The following is a 17332-nucleotide window of genomic DNA, read 5'->3' as shown; positions in this document are numbered from 1 at the left end:
CATAAAATATTAAGTTAGTTACCAGGCTATTACGATAATCAAACAACGGTAGTAATTTCAGAGCAAGCAATACGATATTAATTGATACAACTTGTCTACAATGATGTAGTTTAAATAGATCAGAATATGCCAGCCCTATATGTTGCCAAGGTTCGAGCGTTGAGAAATTGGATACAATATCGAACACATTGATGGCCGCACAATTAGATTGCTGGTTGGATGAAGGGGGTGATCGATCCATAAAATGCAATATTCGGCCATGTTATTCAATTTTAAACCTGCTTACATTTATACACATACATAAACACATACATCCATACACGCACACAGAGATGGATGGATGGATGGATGGATGGACGGACGGACGGACGGACGGACGGACGGGGACGGCCAGACAGACAGACAGACAGACAGACAGACAGACAGACAGACAGACAGACAGACAGACAGACAGACAGACAGACAGACAGACAGACAGACAGACAGACAGACAGACAGACAGACAGACAGACAGACAGACAGATAGATAGATAGATAGATAGATAGATAGATAGATAGATAGATAGATAGATAGATAGATAGATAGATATAAATATGAACACACAGTGCTTACAACGGTATTGTTTCGAAAAAAACAACAACTATGCAACTGTTAGCTGCGCTATGATTAACTTGAACCCATGTTTTCTCTAACAGAGAACTCTACTTTTACTAAGGTTATGTAAATAAAACCAAATAAATGCCTGAGGAACAGTAAAACCACACTCGATATTGTTGAAACCATCTTTCACTGACATAATAAAACATATTACACTGACCTCGATATTGACCTCGAAATTAAAGACATAATATATTGACCTACATGACTACATGTCTAATGACCTACTGTCCTGACGTATTTACTTTTAACAACGAGCTGTTAAATTTAACTTTAGTAAAACATAAAGGACAGTATACCAATTTAAAAACAAAAATATGATTTTTAGTACTGTAATAAAAAAAAATTCATTAAAAGAATCACAAGCCCATATAAAACCAACACAATTCCTTGATAAGAAATCACATCACTTCGATATTGATCTAGATCTAGATCTAGTTATACACCAAACGTAAACACTGTTTCCACGACTAGCAAGGCGAACCTTTAACTCTTACGTTACCATTTATTTTCACCATAGCTGTCATTAAGTTCCTCTCTAAACACGAAAGTGATATTATATTAAAAAAATGTCTTATTTATATAAAATTTTGTCTTGTTTATATGAAAAAAAGTTGTCCCACACAGATTTATCACAAACCACCACTCAAGTAACGAAAACACAAACACAGACGAGCGCGCGCAGACTGGGATAGCAGACGTTACTAAGCGGGGTTTGATTAACACGGCGATGTGGGGAGAGATTTTTCACGAGGTGACGAGGGCCGCCGTCACTCGTACGTTTGGTGTTGGCTACGTTTTCTCGCCGCTCTCCTCGGGAGGGGAGGACCGCAGGTCGTTTGAGCTAACGAGGTTGACCCCCGGGGATTCTCGGTAACTGCAGGTTATGGGTGGGGTGGGGGAGGTGGCTTGAGGGGTGTGGGGTGGAAGGAGATGAGGCTTGTAGGAGATGAAGGGTGTAAGGAGGGAGGTTGAAAGACAGTCTGTAGTGCATCTCCCAGGAGACAAATATGTCCAAACAAACGGTTTCAAATAAAATCTACCCATTTTTTTTAGGTTGGGGGGGGGGGGGGGGATAGAATGGGTTTGAAAAGTTGCAGCGTTGCATGAGAAGAAAAAAAGAAAAAGATTTATATATAATTATTTATTTCTTGATGTCTTCTTCCGGGTTAGGTCTCACTACACCAAAAAGATTGGATACACCTGGGGACAGTTGGAGAGACTAGCCCAGGACAGAGATGCCTGGGAAGCTCTTGTCAGCGGCCTATGTCCCAGGAGGGGTGACAAGCTAACCTAACACACTTATTACGATTTTAATAGGAAAAGTACACTTCAGCTGAGAATTCCTTACAGGTTTATAGTTTACAGGAGATAGAAAAATAAATAAAACCAACACCTTACGACAACAACGAAAGTTAAATCAGATTATATGAGAGTTTAAACTATATCTACATATACGTATATCACTACGTATGCGAACAATGACGATGTAATAACTGTGTGTGGTGTAAGGAATATATTTCCCGAACACCCCCACCCCTTGCCGACATATATCGTGAATGTATTTTAATCCAAGCGACGAATAAACAGAAAGGACCTAAACTTGGAGTTCGAACTCACATTCTCTCATTTAGTAACAAACCATTTTGGTGTTGTTAGTAATATTTCTATCACACACTCTCCCCTACTCCAGAATGACTGTATCTAGCTATTTATTTCCTTATCTTGCATCTTCGGTTTGGATAAATATACACAATGCTGCACTGGTAGTGTGTTTGTTTACAATACAAGCTACAGCGGTCCTCAGTCTGTTTACTTACAGGGGCGCGCTCAGGGGACGTAGAGTAGGTGTTTTTCAGCTTCACGGGTCGTTACGCCCAACACTAATCAAGAAAAGCAAAAAGTGTCTGCAAATATATTCAACAGAGGACAAAACTATAGTCCAAGACGAAATTAATTTTGCGGCCGATAACAACAGCTATAAAAATAAGGGGTCATTACTCCCCCAATCCGCACCCTGTTAATTATCCCCCTGTTATTTCCCACTACCCCTTGTTTATTACTCCTCCCCCCCCCCCCACATACCCATTTCCAAAAATTGCAGTGGGGACATTACCCCCCTCCCCCCCCCTCCCCAACCAGGTCATATGGAAAGAGAATTATACTGATAGGTTGATAAGTTAGGGATAGGATTTTGGATAGGGTTAAGGATAGTGGCATATTTAGAGTGAATGATATGCAAATGGATATGGAGGTGGATAGGGATAGGGGGCTGGATACGAAGCTGGATATGGATAACAACTTATTCGAATGATTGAGATTTAATGATGGGGAAAATGGATATGAAGCTGGATAGCGATATGGGACTGTGGATGGATAGGAATAACAAACTTATTCTAATGAAATCAGAAGTTACGATCTATCGAAAGGATCAGAACAATTAACTAATTAACCTGAGCACAGCCATATGGGGTTCCAACTTCCGCCGGTAACGACACATCTTTCAGTATGAAAGAAAGACGTCCGCTAATTTGAAAGAAAAAAAAATCCACCTCCGCGAGAAAAAACAAAGTTCGCACTGAATGAACTCCGACAACAGGTGAACACGAAGGTGATAATGTTATCTGCGCTCGACCTGTCACCAGCGTTTGTTGATGTTGTACTCAGAAATGTGTTGATGTTGTACTCAGAAATGTGTTGATGTTGTGCTCAGAAATGTGTTGATGTTGTGCTCAGAAATGTGTTGATGTTGTGCTCAGAAATGTGTTGATGTTGTGCTCAGAAATGTGTTGATGTTGTGCTCAGAAATGTGTTGATGTTGTGCTCAGAAATGTGTTGATGTTGTGCTCAGAAATGTGTTGATGTTGTGCTCAGAAATGTGTTGATGTTGTGCTCAGAAATGTGTTGATGTTGTGCTCAGAAATGTGTTGATGTTGTGCTCAGAAATGTGTTGATGTTGTGCTCAGAAATGTGTTGATGTTGTGCTCAGAAATGTGTTGATGTTGTGCTCAGAAATGTGTTGATGTTGTGCTCAGAAATGTGTTGATGTTGTGCTCAGAAATGTGATGATGTTGTGCTCAGAAATGTGTTGATGTTGTGCTCAGAAATGTGTTGATGCTGTGCTCACCCGCGCGTGCCTGCACGTGCAGAACACGCGCTTTATGGGTTAAGCAAAGTAATTACTGAGGTCACTAATTAGCTATCCCAGAGTACACAGGCGTCAAGACATGCGTGGAGAACGGACTAATGATGTAAGACTGAGTTTTAGAACTCGGGATATGTAAACTAGATGATGAAGTAGATAATGCTTATATTTTTTAAAACAACGAGATCGGAAGCAACAGAAATTAAGCGACTAAACGAAACGGTGTAGTCGGGCTAGGAGAGCTCATGTATGCTAAACCGAAAAGTCCCGAGTTCAAACCCCGGAAAGATGAGGCTTGATCGCTGGGGACAGCAATCAATCTGGGAAAGAGAACTCCAAAATCAAACAACTGCTGCCTTGTAGTTTGTTCTTGGTTGGAAAAAGGCTATGGAAGCAAATCCAGAAAAGAAAAGCTGGTTGCTACTAAGTTATAGCACAAGACAAGGCCCTCACCTGGAATCCACAAGGCATGGAGGAGGAGAGTCAGACCAAGAAAGACCTGGAGACATGACCGAGAAGAAGACACCAAAAAGATCGGATAAACCTGGGGACAGTTGGAGAGACTAGCCCAGGACAGAGACGTCTGGAAAGCTCTTGTCAGCGGCCTATGTCCCAGGAGGGGCGACATGCAAACTTAAAGTTACATAACTAAGTTACAGCAAGAAGACCATCTCTGGATACCACTTACTAGCAATGTGTACCCGAAAAAACGTAATGGGTCACATGACCCCATATCACGTGTTTTCTAAGAATATTCATCTGCTCCATAACTATAATGAAAAAAAAAACATAAAGAAAACGTAAAGAAGAAAAGAAAATATTTCAAGAGAATTCTTAATTATTTTAGAAAATTATATTTAGAAATTCTGAATAGAAATGCTCTATGCCCTGCATAAAAATACAAAAACCTGGTGAATAAAAACCGACTGCAAGAGACTCGGTCGCCTAGTACACTACATTGTTTTACAAATTAATTATTGAACTCAGCATGCTTTCAAAAACCCGTAGACCGTCATCGCCATAACCAAAGAAAGACACGCATAAGACAACGTTTGTCCTGAAATGGGCGAAAGTAAAAAAAAAGGTGTCGTCGCATTATTTTCATCGTGATCAAGGAGTGGTATAGAAACACAAGAAAACAAACACGGAAGTGATGGGCGAAGTGTTGTTACATGAAGCCAGTATCGATACGATAAAACAGTTGCGGTTTGTATAGTATCGATAGAAAATATTTGCATAAGGAATACAGGTATCGATTCAGACGGCAGGGCACGTCTGGGCACGGTGACGTCAGTGCTCCACGCTTCGAGTTCAGTACTCAGACACCGTCATGCTTCGATACACACGAGAACTCACGTCGACCATTCGTGCCTGTCAGCTATCTATACACAGGAACCGGTCAACTGATACACAGGAACCGGTCAACTGATACACAGGAACCGGTCAACTGATACACAGGAACCGGTCAACTGATACACAGGAGCCGGTCAACTGATACACAGGAACCGGTCAACACAGGAGCCGGTAATCGATCCTGACAGAAGGGCCGGTCAAACATTCTTTGTACAAGAGCTGGTTAGCTGGTGATACCTTAAATACACAGTAGCCGTAAAGTTACCCAGACATACGAAACTCATCTCACATGTAGCAGTGACGACTTGCAAGACGTCACCGAGTGGAGCGTGAAAGTCCCTACTTAACGATACCGTACATCACTGGGCAAAATCGATACCGCCGGTCAACACCCGCCCCCCGAACCATCGCCAGAAAACTGGTCAGAACCCGAGTAACTAAGTTAAAGACGATTTCAAGCGTTGCTCTAATTCCAGCACGGCAGAGTGGGCAAACACGGGTTAAAACAGATGGCATTTTCGGTTCCAATGTAGACTTGTAGATTTAACCATCAAAAGAGGAAGATTAAAAGGAAGGTAAAAAAAATCAGGAAAAGAGTCCAAAATTTGATAAAACGCTGAAATTGATCAGGACGCCAGTTAGAGAGATCAGGGATCTTTGAGTCTAGGTTAACGTGGCCAGGGAATGGCGTCCGTCCATAACTGTGTCTCATAAATTCAGGGGTCCCCATATCATGACTCGCGACCCCTAAATGATAAGTTTTTTAAGGCGTCACCGGTTTATACGTAACATTTAAAAAATGTATACTATAGAATGCAGTTTTTGTTGGTTACATTTGTCTTTCTACTATTGTATCCGGGTGGCGCTTCAACTGGCCTTTATAGAAAAGGTTCGCCACCGCAAAAACTTTGGCAGTCACACACACAAACACACATATATATATATATATATTATATATATATATATATATATATATATACATACATATATATATATATATATATATATATATATATATATATATATATATATATATATATATATATATATATATATATATATATATATACATAATATATACATATATATAATACATATATATATATATATATATATATATATATATATAATATTATATCATATAATATATATATATATATTATATATATATATTTATTGATGTATATATATATAAATTATATATAATCAATCGATATATAAATCCATTATACAAGCGATCAATATTATCTATGTATCCATCAAACAGATAGACCGACTGACACACAGACAGGCAGGTTGAAAGAAAGATAGAGCTAGAAATGGATGGATGGCTAGAGAGATGACAGACAGACAGACAGACAGATAGACAGATAGACAGACAGACAGACAGACAGAGAGACAGAGAGACAGAGAGATAGATAGATAGATAGATACAGTGGCGTAGGCAGGGGGGGGTTAGGGGGGGTCATAACCCCCCCCCCCCCCCATAGACCCCTCGGTATATATAAAAAGTATGAGGGGGGGTGCAAATCGAAAGTTTGAGGGGGGGGGGGGTGCAAATCGAAAGTTTGAGGGGGGGTGCAAATCGAAAGTTTGAGGGGGGGGGGGGGTGCAAATCGAAAGTTTGAGGGGGGGGGGGGTGCAAATCGAAAGTTTGTCCCCGGGTAAAAATTGGAACCCCCCCCTTGAGACGATCCTGGCTACGCCACTGGATAGATAGATAGATAGATAGATAGATAGATAGATAGATAGATAGATAGATAGATAGATAGATAGATAGATAGATAGATAGATAGATAGATAGATAGATAGATAGATAGATAGATAGATAGATAGATAGATAGATAGATAGATAGATAGATAGATAGATAGATAGATAGATAGATAGATAGATAGATAGATAGATAGATAGATAGATAGATAGATAGATAGATAGATAGATAGATAGATAGATAGATAGATAGATAGATAGATAGATAGATAGATAGATAGATAGATAGATAGATAGATAGATAGATAGATAGATAGATCGAACGTGTCAGTGAGGTAGGAAGACTAGGGTGAAAACTAAGGAGCTGCCCCCACCATTAAGACATGCCCTAGTCCACATTATATCTATCGACTGCGGGACTTCCTGTGGCGCCTGTCTCCGAAAGTCTGATACCATTGCGCTAATCAGACACGAAACGTTAGCAGACGTGTCAGACATCAACGGTATAACAACGGGACGACAGTGTCGACCCGTGGATTCTTAAACGGAAACAAAAAAAAAAGGTCTCCGCGTTAAAATTGGAACTTCCTGCCTTATGATTCCTTTTACCACAACACAGACAGACCTCCATTTTATCTGAAACTGGGTTCATTAAGACAATCTTTTAATTAATTTTTTTTTCTATTTAATGTAACGCCGTAATCGAGTAGCTAGTATTGCAGAAAGTTAAAACCAATGTACAAATATACACTTATTAGTAGTATCGATATTATTTACTGGTCATGAACATGATTATCCGAAAAAGTTGCAAACGTTATCCATACGATACAGCAAGAATTTGCGGGTAAATTATTTGTTTAGAACTTTAAAAGTAAATATAAGATCTTGAGTTTAATTACAGTATTTTTAAATATAAATTGGGATTGTAAGTTTTGTGGACAATCAATACGGCTTCAAACATATCTTTTTCTATTTAAAAAGAGCAGTATTGCGAAATTTAGTGTTGAAAATACTATTGTGTTGGGTTGGGGTTAGGTTGAGGTTTTTTTTTTGCTAGGTAGTGTTAAAAAATATAACTTGAAATATGCTTTTTTTTTTTTTTTTTTTTTTTTTTGCGAATTGGTTTTTTTCACATACAATTAGTTTACCGTAGACAGTGTAAGCAATTTTGAAAAAAAAAATATTCATAAAAATAAAATTCCAAAAATGTATTCCATTTCTGTTTTTATATACGTTGATTGCAAGTTTTAGTCTTGGAAATTCTCCTAAAATATAACCGAATTTACATCAAATTTTTATTTTTCCGTTTCAGCTTAACCAATCATACACAACGCCGCTGGTGCGTGTATAATTCTCCACGCTTGACAGCGTTTGGTTGAAAAAGAAATGCACGGTTGATTTGTCAAGCCAAGCAAGCGTGGACGAGATGATGTATAATTTATATTAACTTGACGTTTCAGCGTTTAGACCCATATATAACCAATCAGAGGGGAAACAAAGGGGGGTAAATGAGAGAATCTCTAGAGCATTACCGTCCTTGTAGCTAGGGTTTCTAGTTTTACAAAGCTTTTTCTTAAATATCCGTGGGTTTTTTAGTGTGTTTGTGATCACGTTTTACAGTAGGTGTTTCTAGTTGCATAACACTTTTTCTTGAATATATATGGGTTTGCTTGTAGATTTGTGACCAAGGTTACAGCAAGGGTTCCTAGTTAAAAAGTTTTTTTTCATCAGAACGTATGTTGTGTTTGTGGATTTGTGACCACGTTTACAGCGAGGGGTTATCGTTAGAAAGCTTTTTTGTCAGAATGTCTGTGGGTTTGTTTTTGGATTTGTTGTAGGGTCTTGAAACTTGGGGTTCTAGTTTTATCATAGCTGGTCAGTGACCAAATTTACAGCGAGGGGTCCTAGTTAAAAAGCTTTTTCGTCAAAATGTCTGTGGGTTTGCTTGTGGGTGTGTGGTCAGGTCTTGTAACAAGGGATTCTAGTTTTACCACACTTGGCCAGTGAAATCTTTCTGTGTGGAGGTTCGGCAAGTTGAAACCATCTTGTTTATTGAGCTCAAACCAACTGGTTCATTAAGCTCAAGTAACCTGGTTATTTGGAGTTAAACCACTTTGTTCGATTAGCTCAAATTACTCTGACGTTTTTAAGATTTTGTTTAGCTGATATCACAACAAAAATGGCAATTTTCATTATATGTGTCTGACTACTCGAAAAGTTGTCAAAGCAATCGACACTGAAAGCAAAATATACCAGTTTGTAATTCAAATAAGCCATATAGTGTCTTAATAAGTCTACCCACCCCCCCCCCCCTCCCCGGTTTAAAATTGCCAGATTTCTAAAAAAATAAAATAAACCGAATTACTGGTACGTAAGTTAATAAACAACTACTATGCTCTTATTGATTTTAGATACATAAATTCACTACAAAACATTTTTATCTTGTTAAAATAAGACAGAGGTAGAAAGGTAGAGTATTCTTGCAGTAAAAATGATTGCGTCCACAGGAACGTCCCACATTCGAACAGTTCGTCCCACATTCAAACAGTTCGTCCCACAATCAAACAGTTCGTCCCACATTCAAACAGTTCGTCCCACATTCAAACAGTTCGTCCCACATTCAAACAGTTCGTCCCACATTCAAACAGTTCGTCCCACATTCAAACAGTTCGTCTCACATTCAAACAGTTCGTCCCACGTTGAAACAGTTCGTCCCACATTCAAACAGTTCGTCCCACATTCAAACAGTTCGTCCCACATTCAAACAGTTCGTCCCACATTCAAACAGTTCGTCCCACATTCAAACAGTTTGTCCCACATTCAAACAGTTCGTCCCACATTCAAACATTTCGTCCCACATTCAAACAGTTCGTCCCACATTCAAACAGTTCGTCCCACATTCGAACAGTTCGTCCCACATTCAAACAGTTCGTCCCACATTCGAACAGTTCGTCCCAAATTCGAACAGTTCGTCCCACATTCAAACAGTTCGTCCCACATTCAAACAGTTCGTCCCACATTCAAACAGTTCGTCCCACATTCAAACAGTTCGTCCCACATTCAAACAGTTCGTCCCACATTGAAACAGTTCGTCCCACATTGAAACAGTTTGTCCCGCATTCAAACAGTTCGTCCCACATTCAAACAGTTCGTCCCACATTCAAACAGTTCGTCCCACAAGTCTTGCAACAACCCAGGCCCGGGTTAGATTGAATTTGGAGTTTTGCCTTGAGGCCACGGGCTCGGGATAAAATTTAGATTTGGTTTCACTTTAAAACTCGATTTCCGGTTCCTCAGCGGGCGATGTACGAGCGTCAAGCCGCAAGAGTCAATGACGCTCACAGGTCAATGGTGACTCGGCGATAGTGGAATGTTATGTAGGAGTCTCGTGAGTCATAGACGCGGGAGCTTGGTCGACTTATTAACTTTAAAGCGCTTCTAAATACTATTTTTAAAAAAAAACCTCGGGAAAACTTTTCAGGTTATTAATTTGACATTTGATAGGATTGTGTCGTCAGTTCTACTCATGGCAATCTCTTCTACACCGTCCCAATGCAATGATATTGCAGTTTTTTTTCCCTCTCGCATTAGAAACACACGATGACATTATAATCAATATTTGCTACATACAAGTGCGGAAATAGCTTTGATATAAACAGCCCGTAAAGGTATGGATTCGCCTTGCTGATTAGTGATGGCAATGAAGACTTTCTCAAAGAATGCAAGGGTTAAGATTAGGCTATGGTTAGAATCAGGCTATGGGTAAGATTAAGCTAATGAGTAATGACAATGAAGACGTACTTAAAGAATGTAAGGGTTAAGATAAGGCTATGGATAGGATAAGGTTATGACTAGGATTAGACTATGACTAGGATTAGGCTAATGAATGATAACAATGAAGACTAACTCGAAGAACGTTAGGATTAAGATTAGATTAGGCTATGGTTAGGACTAGGCTAATGCGTCATGACAATGAAAACGTATTTGAATAAGGTAAGGGTTAAGATTAGGCTAAGGCTAAGTTTAGGTTAAATACGATCAAAACGCTTCACCAGTAATGGTAGCCTGGTTATGTATTATAAGAGAGGGATAAGTGACAATTTAATAAACACGGCTAAAAAGCAGCGATTAGCCATATAATTGTGAGCATGCCCAACACGAACAAAGAAGCTTGTCACATGACCGGAGACACTTGATATAATACAAAAGGGGAGGGTAATTGGATGCAGATAGCCTTTTTATTTCTCCTCCATCTAATTCAAGGCTCCATGCTGAGATTGATTAAAAAAAATTTCAATCGATAACAAAATTGTGAGATATAACTAATCACTTTAAAAAATAAATATAATGGGAAAAGGGACAAAAAAGATTTGTAACGAAGGAATAAATTAAAAATCGATGAAAACCAGTAATTGGGATTTGTTTAAATAATTTAAAAAAATTAATGAGGAAATAACAATAACCAAAATAATATAATCATACCTGCACTTTACAAAAGTGCGGCCCTTGCTTATAAGATTAGTTATAGGGTTTTTTGTTCTTTTTACTTAGTTTTTTTTTTGGGGGGGGGGGGGAGGTCGATATTTTTCAGTGTTGGTGGAAAGAAAGAAAGTTATGTAGGAATATGGAGGGGTTTCATTGAATCTGATTTGTGAAGGCTTAGATGAGTAGTGGTCAAAGAAAGCTTGGGAAGGGAGGGGGAGGAAGGGGTATGGGTTGTTTTTTTAAAATCAAGAAAGACCAGGCGGATGTGAAAAGGAAATGGTGGGGTGGTTGAGAAATGTGTGGGTGTGTGGAGGTTGATAGATGGGGTGGGTGTGGGAAGGTTTGGAGATGTGGGTGTGTGGAGGTTGAGAGATGTGTGGGTGTGTGGAGGTTGAGAGATGTGTGGGTGTGTGGAGGTTGAGAGATGTGTGGGTGTGTGGAGGTTGAGAGATGTGTGGGTGTGTGGAGGTTGAGAGATGTGTGGGTGTGTGGAGGTTGAGAGATGTGTGGGTGTGTGGAGGTTGAGAGATGTGTGGGGTGTGTGGAGGTTGGGAGATGTGTATGTGTGGGTGTGTGGAGGTTGAGAGATGTGTGGGTGTGGTGTGGTTGGGAGATGGTGAGAGTGTGTGGAGGTTGGATGTGTGGGGATGTGTGTGGAGGTAGGCAGATAATGAGGGTCTGGTGAGGTTGGATGTGTGGATGTGTGTGTGTGTGTGTGGAGGTAGGGAGATAGGGTGTGGGGAGGTTGGATGTGGGGATGTGTGTGTGTGTGGATGTAGGGAGATAGTGAGGATATTATGAAGCTAGTTGCGGTGTGTGGGGAGGTTATGAGCTTAGTGTGTAGAGATGGGAAAGGTGTGTGGAGGTTGTGAGATGATGAGACTGAGCTGAGGTAAGATGACGAGGGTACAAGGAGATATAAAGACGGCCGACTTACAGCACGGAACAGACCAGGGCTAACCAAATCAATCAATAACGGGTTCTCAGGTCCAATCACTGCTTATCGCCTGTCGTCACGGGAAGAAATGATGAAACTATTATGTCGCTGAAGAATGCTACATGTCCCCCGGGGACGGCCACCGGATAAATCCCGGCTGCAGTTCATTTCCGTGCACTCTCTCACACACAACGAAGACGTGTCATTAAGCGAAGGCTGTATCGACTCTTACGTTAAAATAGCCTCGTAGATTTTAAATTAAAATTGTCTTTTGAAATAGAAACGTTTTTCTATATATGTAAATGGAACATAAAAAACATATCGTGGTAATGATAAATGTATTAGATGTTTTCAATGTTCTTAAAATAGCCTCGTATATTTCAAATTAAAACTTTCTTTAGAAATAGAAACGTTGTTCTATATATGTAAATGGAACATTAAAAACGTATCGTGGTAATTATAAATGTATTAGATGTTTTCAATGTTCTTAAAATAGCCTCGTAGATTTCAAATTAAAACGTTCTTTAGAAATAGAAAGGTTTATCTATATATGTACATGGAACATTAAAAAACGCATAGCAATCATGATAAATGTATTCAATTTTTTCAAAAATGTTCTTTAAAAAGCCTCGTAGATTTCATATAAAACTTAGTACACAAAATATACACGAAGATCTATAGGCTACATGTAAAAAGAGTATTAAATAAAAACGTATCACAGTTATGATAGATGTATTCAATTTTTTTTTCAATATTCTTCTCTAAAAAGGCTAGCAGATTTATAATTAAAACTTTCTATAGAAAATAGACTCGTAGATCTATATAAGTAAAAGAAGCTTTAAAAACTAATCACAGTGATTATAAATGTATACGAACGTTTCAATATCTTCTTGTAATAGCGTAGAACATATTCAAAAATTAAAATTTTCTATAGAGACAGACAAGCAGATCCAAAACTATTAATGTAAAAGGAGCATCTAAAACGTATCGCAATAATGATAAATGTATACGAGCTTTTCAAAATGAAGAATATTTTAGGTTACTTGTCAATGTGTCATACCCATACACTCGTAAAGCTAGTATCACCGTAAACCATACTTCGACCTTAGCTCAACATTAGGCCTACGTTAACCATAAACTTATAGATAAACACATCATGTAATGATATCGTTACGTGCTACACTGGCTATATAAACACCTCTAGTCGACGAAAATCGAAAGTTAAAGAAAAACCTCGTAATAAAAAAAAAAGATAATGATAACAATAAAAAAATATTTAAAAAATTAATAACCAGAGCTGTAAAAAAAATTATTTGAGCAAGATTTCTAATTTAAAAAAAAATGTCCGGCCGTGCAACGATACAGGGGGGGGGGGGGGTGGTACATCACGTCGCGCATGTTATTTCCGCTGCCAATCCGGATATTAAAAAAAAAATTCCGCCCATTATCCGAATTGGCAATACAGGAAGACCCAACGCTAACGAGAGAGGAAAATGGACGGCAGGATCTTCATACCAGGTTCCTGGATTTTTTAATCCGTCATTCATCCATTTTTAAACATTACATTTGTTAAACCAGCGCTTCCCCCACCCCTGAAATAATGGCTTCGTATTTTTTGTTTCTTTTATAAACCATCATTTGTATTTAGCGAATTATTTTTTTAACCAATTTTTTAAATTATAAGAATGGGTTTCGTTTTCACAAAATCTGCAAGGAAATTAACACTATGCCCCTGTGTCGATAATATGAGAATCACTGACTTAACGCGTTCCTTTTTCTATTAGGAAATAGAAGAAAAAAAACTAAATAACCCAGCATGCTTCTGATGCATGTAGTAATTGCTAAAAATCGATTCATGGCGACGTAACGAATGTCGTAAAATTGGGCTTTGGAGATTTGCAAGAGAGGCAAGAAGGCCTCTGTATTTTCACGTGAGCCTTTCATCTTTTCAATCTAGAAACTTCTAAAAAAAATACTAATTAATCATTTTAGGAGCTTTAATTTTTTAACAACGAAAATAAAAATGCTTTTTATCTCTGCCAACATTATTTTTCTTCAAAGAGATTTTTATGTAGACATAATTATAAGGTAATTGTTCTTCAGGTATAAAGCGCAATGGATTGTGTTATGGGACAGCTAGTAATGTGATTAAAAGATTAGCATGTAGAATTTGTTGCGCAACGTGTTAGGTGTGTAAATTAAAAAAATAAACGACATCAAAGGTATTGCAGGAATTAACTAATTAGTTGAAAGTGTTGGTATGTATTACAGAGGCGTAGCGACTCTTCCCGGCGCCCGGGGACAAACTTTCAATTTTGCGCCCACCTCGGGAACAACCTTTCAATTTGAACCCCCCCCCCCCCCCCCACCCCTCAAACTTTTAACTTGCACCCCCCGCCCATCTATTTATAATGCAAAACTGCAGCTAAAATGAGATTTTAATTTGTTTTTACAACCCATTTTGGCGCCCCTAAGGTCGGCGCCCGGGGACATATGTACACCCCCTCCCCCCCCCCCTCGCTACGTCTCTGATGTATTATAGCTGTTTAGCATAACGAGAGGCCTGTCACAATTTTTATATAAGGATGCTGTAGACTAAATTACAATCACAACGCACACAAGTAATAGAGGCTCAAGTAACGGGCAAAAATAATAAGTCTTAAATAACATCAAAGGATAAATTAATTGACACGCAATTAGCCGCTAAGTCTTGCAGCAGGTGAATCTTTATGAAAAAGAAATAAACATATGCACACATACATACATACATACAAACACATCAATTTAAAACATGTGCTCATTAACTTGATTTTTCTAGGACGAAATTACATTTTTAAAATAGATTTAATTAAATACTACATGCATTCATTTAACAATGACATGTGCACTAATTAAAGGATTTGATTCGAATTGTTTTTTAGTGTTTTTTAATTATCTGACTTAGAGTGGGAATTTATTATTATTATTTTTTTTAGAATATTTTATATTGTAATAATAATTGTTAAATTTTGAGTTTATACGCGGAGATTAAAAATAAATCCCCACATTATATTAAATAAAAACTACCACATTATTTTTAAATAGCCATTATTAAAAAGAAAACAAATAATACCAAACAACCGTCAATGCACAAATTACACAACACAACCTAGATAGAATTTTTACCGAGATCTAGATTTAGCTAAAAATACTTAGGTAATCGTACATCTCATGTATGTACATCTTACGGATAGTGAATTTGGAATAGGCGACAAATTAAAATTTTAAATGATTATGGAAATTGTGTGACTTATTTGATATTGATCTAGATTATTGCTCTCTAGAGTCTAGATCTAGATTCATATCATGTTTTGAGATTTTCTTTTTTATAAAAATAAGTTACTAGATCAAAATTTTTGATCTGTATCTAATATATATATATATATATATATATATATATATATATATATATATATATATATATATATATATATATATATATATATATATATATATATATATAATATATATTTCAGACATAGACTATAGATGTTTATGGAGCACCTAGGATCTAGATTTATTATGAAAGTAATGACGTATCAGTGTTTGTATTTTGTTTGTAGATCTATGTAGTATGTATCAAAGTAAGTCTCTTTCGTTGTAAGAAAACATAATAAGACATGTTTAGAGAATTCAATATTGTGATACAAGACACCTATGGCTTACCGTGCTCTGCCCATGTCCACAGTCGTCTGGTTTAATCCAACACCGCCGTACAGAATCTTCAGCTTCAGGTACGCTGGGTCGCCTATCATCATTGTCCACACCAACGGTCAGTTCCGGCTGGGCCCTATATCCAGGCCACTGTCCAGCGTGTCACGACACACGTGTTAGCCCAGCATAGCTTCTACACACTCGTACACACCCGACACTCGAAAACACGCGCCAAAAAAGTTTTGAACAGGAAGTCAGAGTTTAAACCAGACACAACAAGTGACGCTCGTCTAGACGACTGTCATCATTTATGTCCACAAGTTCACAGTTTAAAAAAATCCAAAACAAACCGCAAACGTCCAGGAGACACAGATTTAGTGTGTGATCAGAGAATAGAAGAAATTAACATTTGAAAGTACATTTTTTTTCAATGTCCAAAAACTTCATAAGATCTTCAATCTACAACTCATCATTGTTTATGCTGCTAATAACAGAGTCACAATACTCAGGCAGTGAGTTTGTTTTTTTAAAGCTACACTGTTATTGATGTGAATGTCCACAGATATTCTTCAGAAATGGATACCTATTAGACAACAATTTTAACACAATGATACTCGGTTTTTTTTGGGCGGGCCAAATCGAGATTTTTCCTTTCTGGTATGTACATCTACGGATACTGAATTTGGAATAGCCGACTAATTAAAATTTTAAATGATTATGGTAATTGTGTGACTTATTTGATATTGATCTAGATTTTAGATCTCTATATCCAGATTCATAATTATGCTACACCTAAACTTTAACAATGTGGTTAACTAAATCCACATCTACGACATTAAGTAGGGGGATAAAATCCACAAATTTCAACACTAACCCGCCATCGACTGCAGAACTTAGAAAACAATTGATAACTTTCGCATTAACAAACTAGCTTTGAAATGTAACTGGCGATAAAGCTCAAAGTCGTTTGGAACTTCAGACAAAACACGTGAACAAAACAAACTGTTCAACTCACACCACAACCAAGTCGGCGACACAATACATCTCGCTTTACTCAACCGGGTTCTCTTTTTGTTGCGGTGGGGGGAGGGGGGGTGGTAGTGACGAGTAAGGAACTAGTCTATTGTGAGCAGGGGGTGGCTGTTTGACATAAAATCTCACAAGTCTACATCGGATCAAACGGCAATGTTGCCCAGACACCACTTTAATCAGTGCAGGCCCGTGTAATGTCCGTCTCAGCCACAGAGGTCAGTGTGGCGGACAGCCAAACGTCTTGCTTCTAATCATAGTTGTGTGGTGATTGTTGATTTTTTTTTTTTTTTACTGCTGAGCGGCTAGACTTACCCATCA

The 17332-nt window shown here is 38.1% G+C and overlaps 1 protein-coding gene across 1 annotated transcript in view; it reads right to left on the bottom strand.

The window, feature by feature from the left end:
- The window catches only part of LOC131929062 (kelch-like protein 5), a 60931-nt gene extending 44760 nt beyond the window's left edge, over window positions 1–16171 (bottom strand). Inside the window, exon 1 of the mRNA XM_059285252.1 lies at window positions 15995–16171. Within this exon, the coding sequence (XP_059141235.1) occupies window positions 15995–16086 (92 nt within the window). The 5' untranslated portion in view covers window positions 16087–16171. The remainder of the gene's footprint in view (window positions 1–15994) is intronic.
- Between the last annotated feature and the right edge of the window lie 1161 nt (window positions 16172–17332).

Source organism: Physella acuta, unplaced genomic scaffold, assembly GCF_028476545.2.
Source record: "Physella acuta isolate Inbredline_101_S28 unplaced genomic scaffold, ASM2847654v3 ptg001588l, whole genome shotgun sequence".
Classification (NCBI taxonomy): Eukaryota; Metazoa; Mollusca; class Gastropoda; family Physidae; genus Physella; species Physella acuta.
This window is presented reverse-complemented; position numbering and strand designations above follow the sequence as displayed.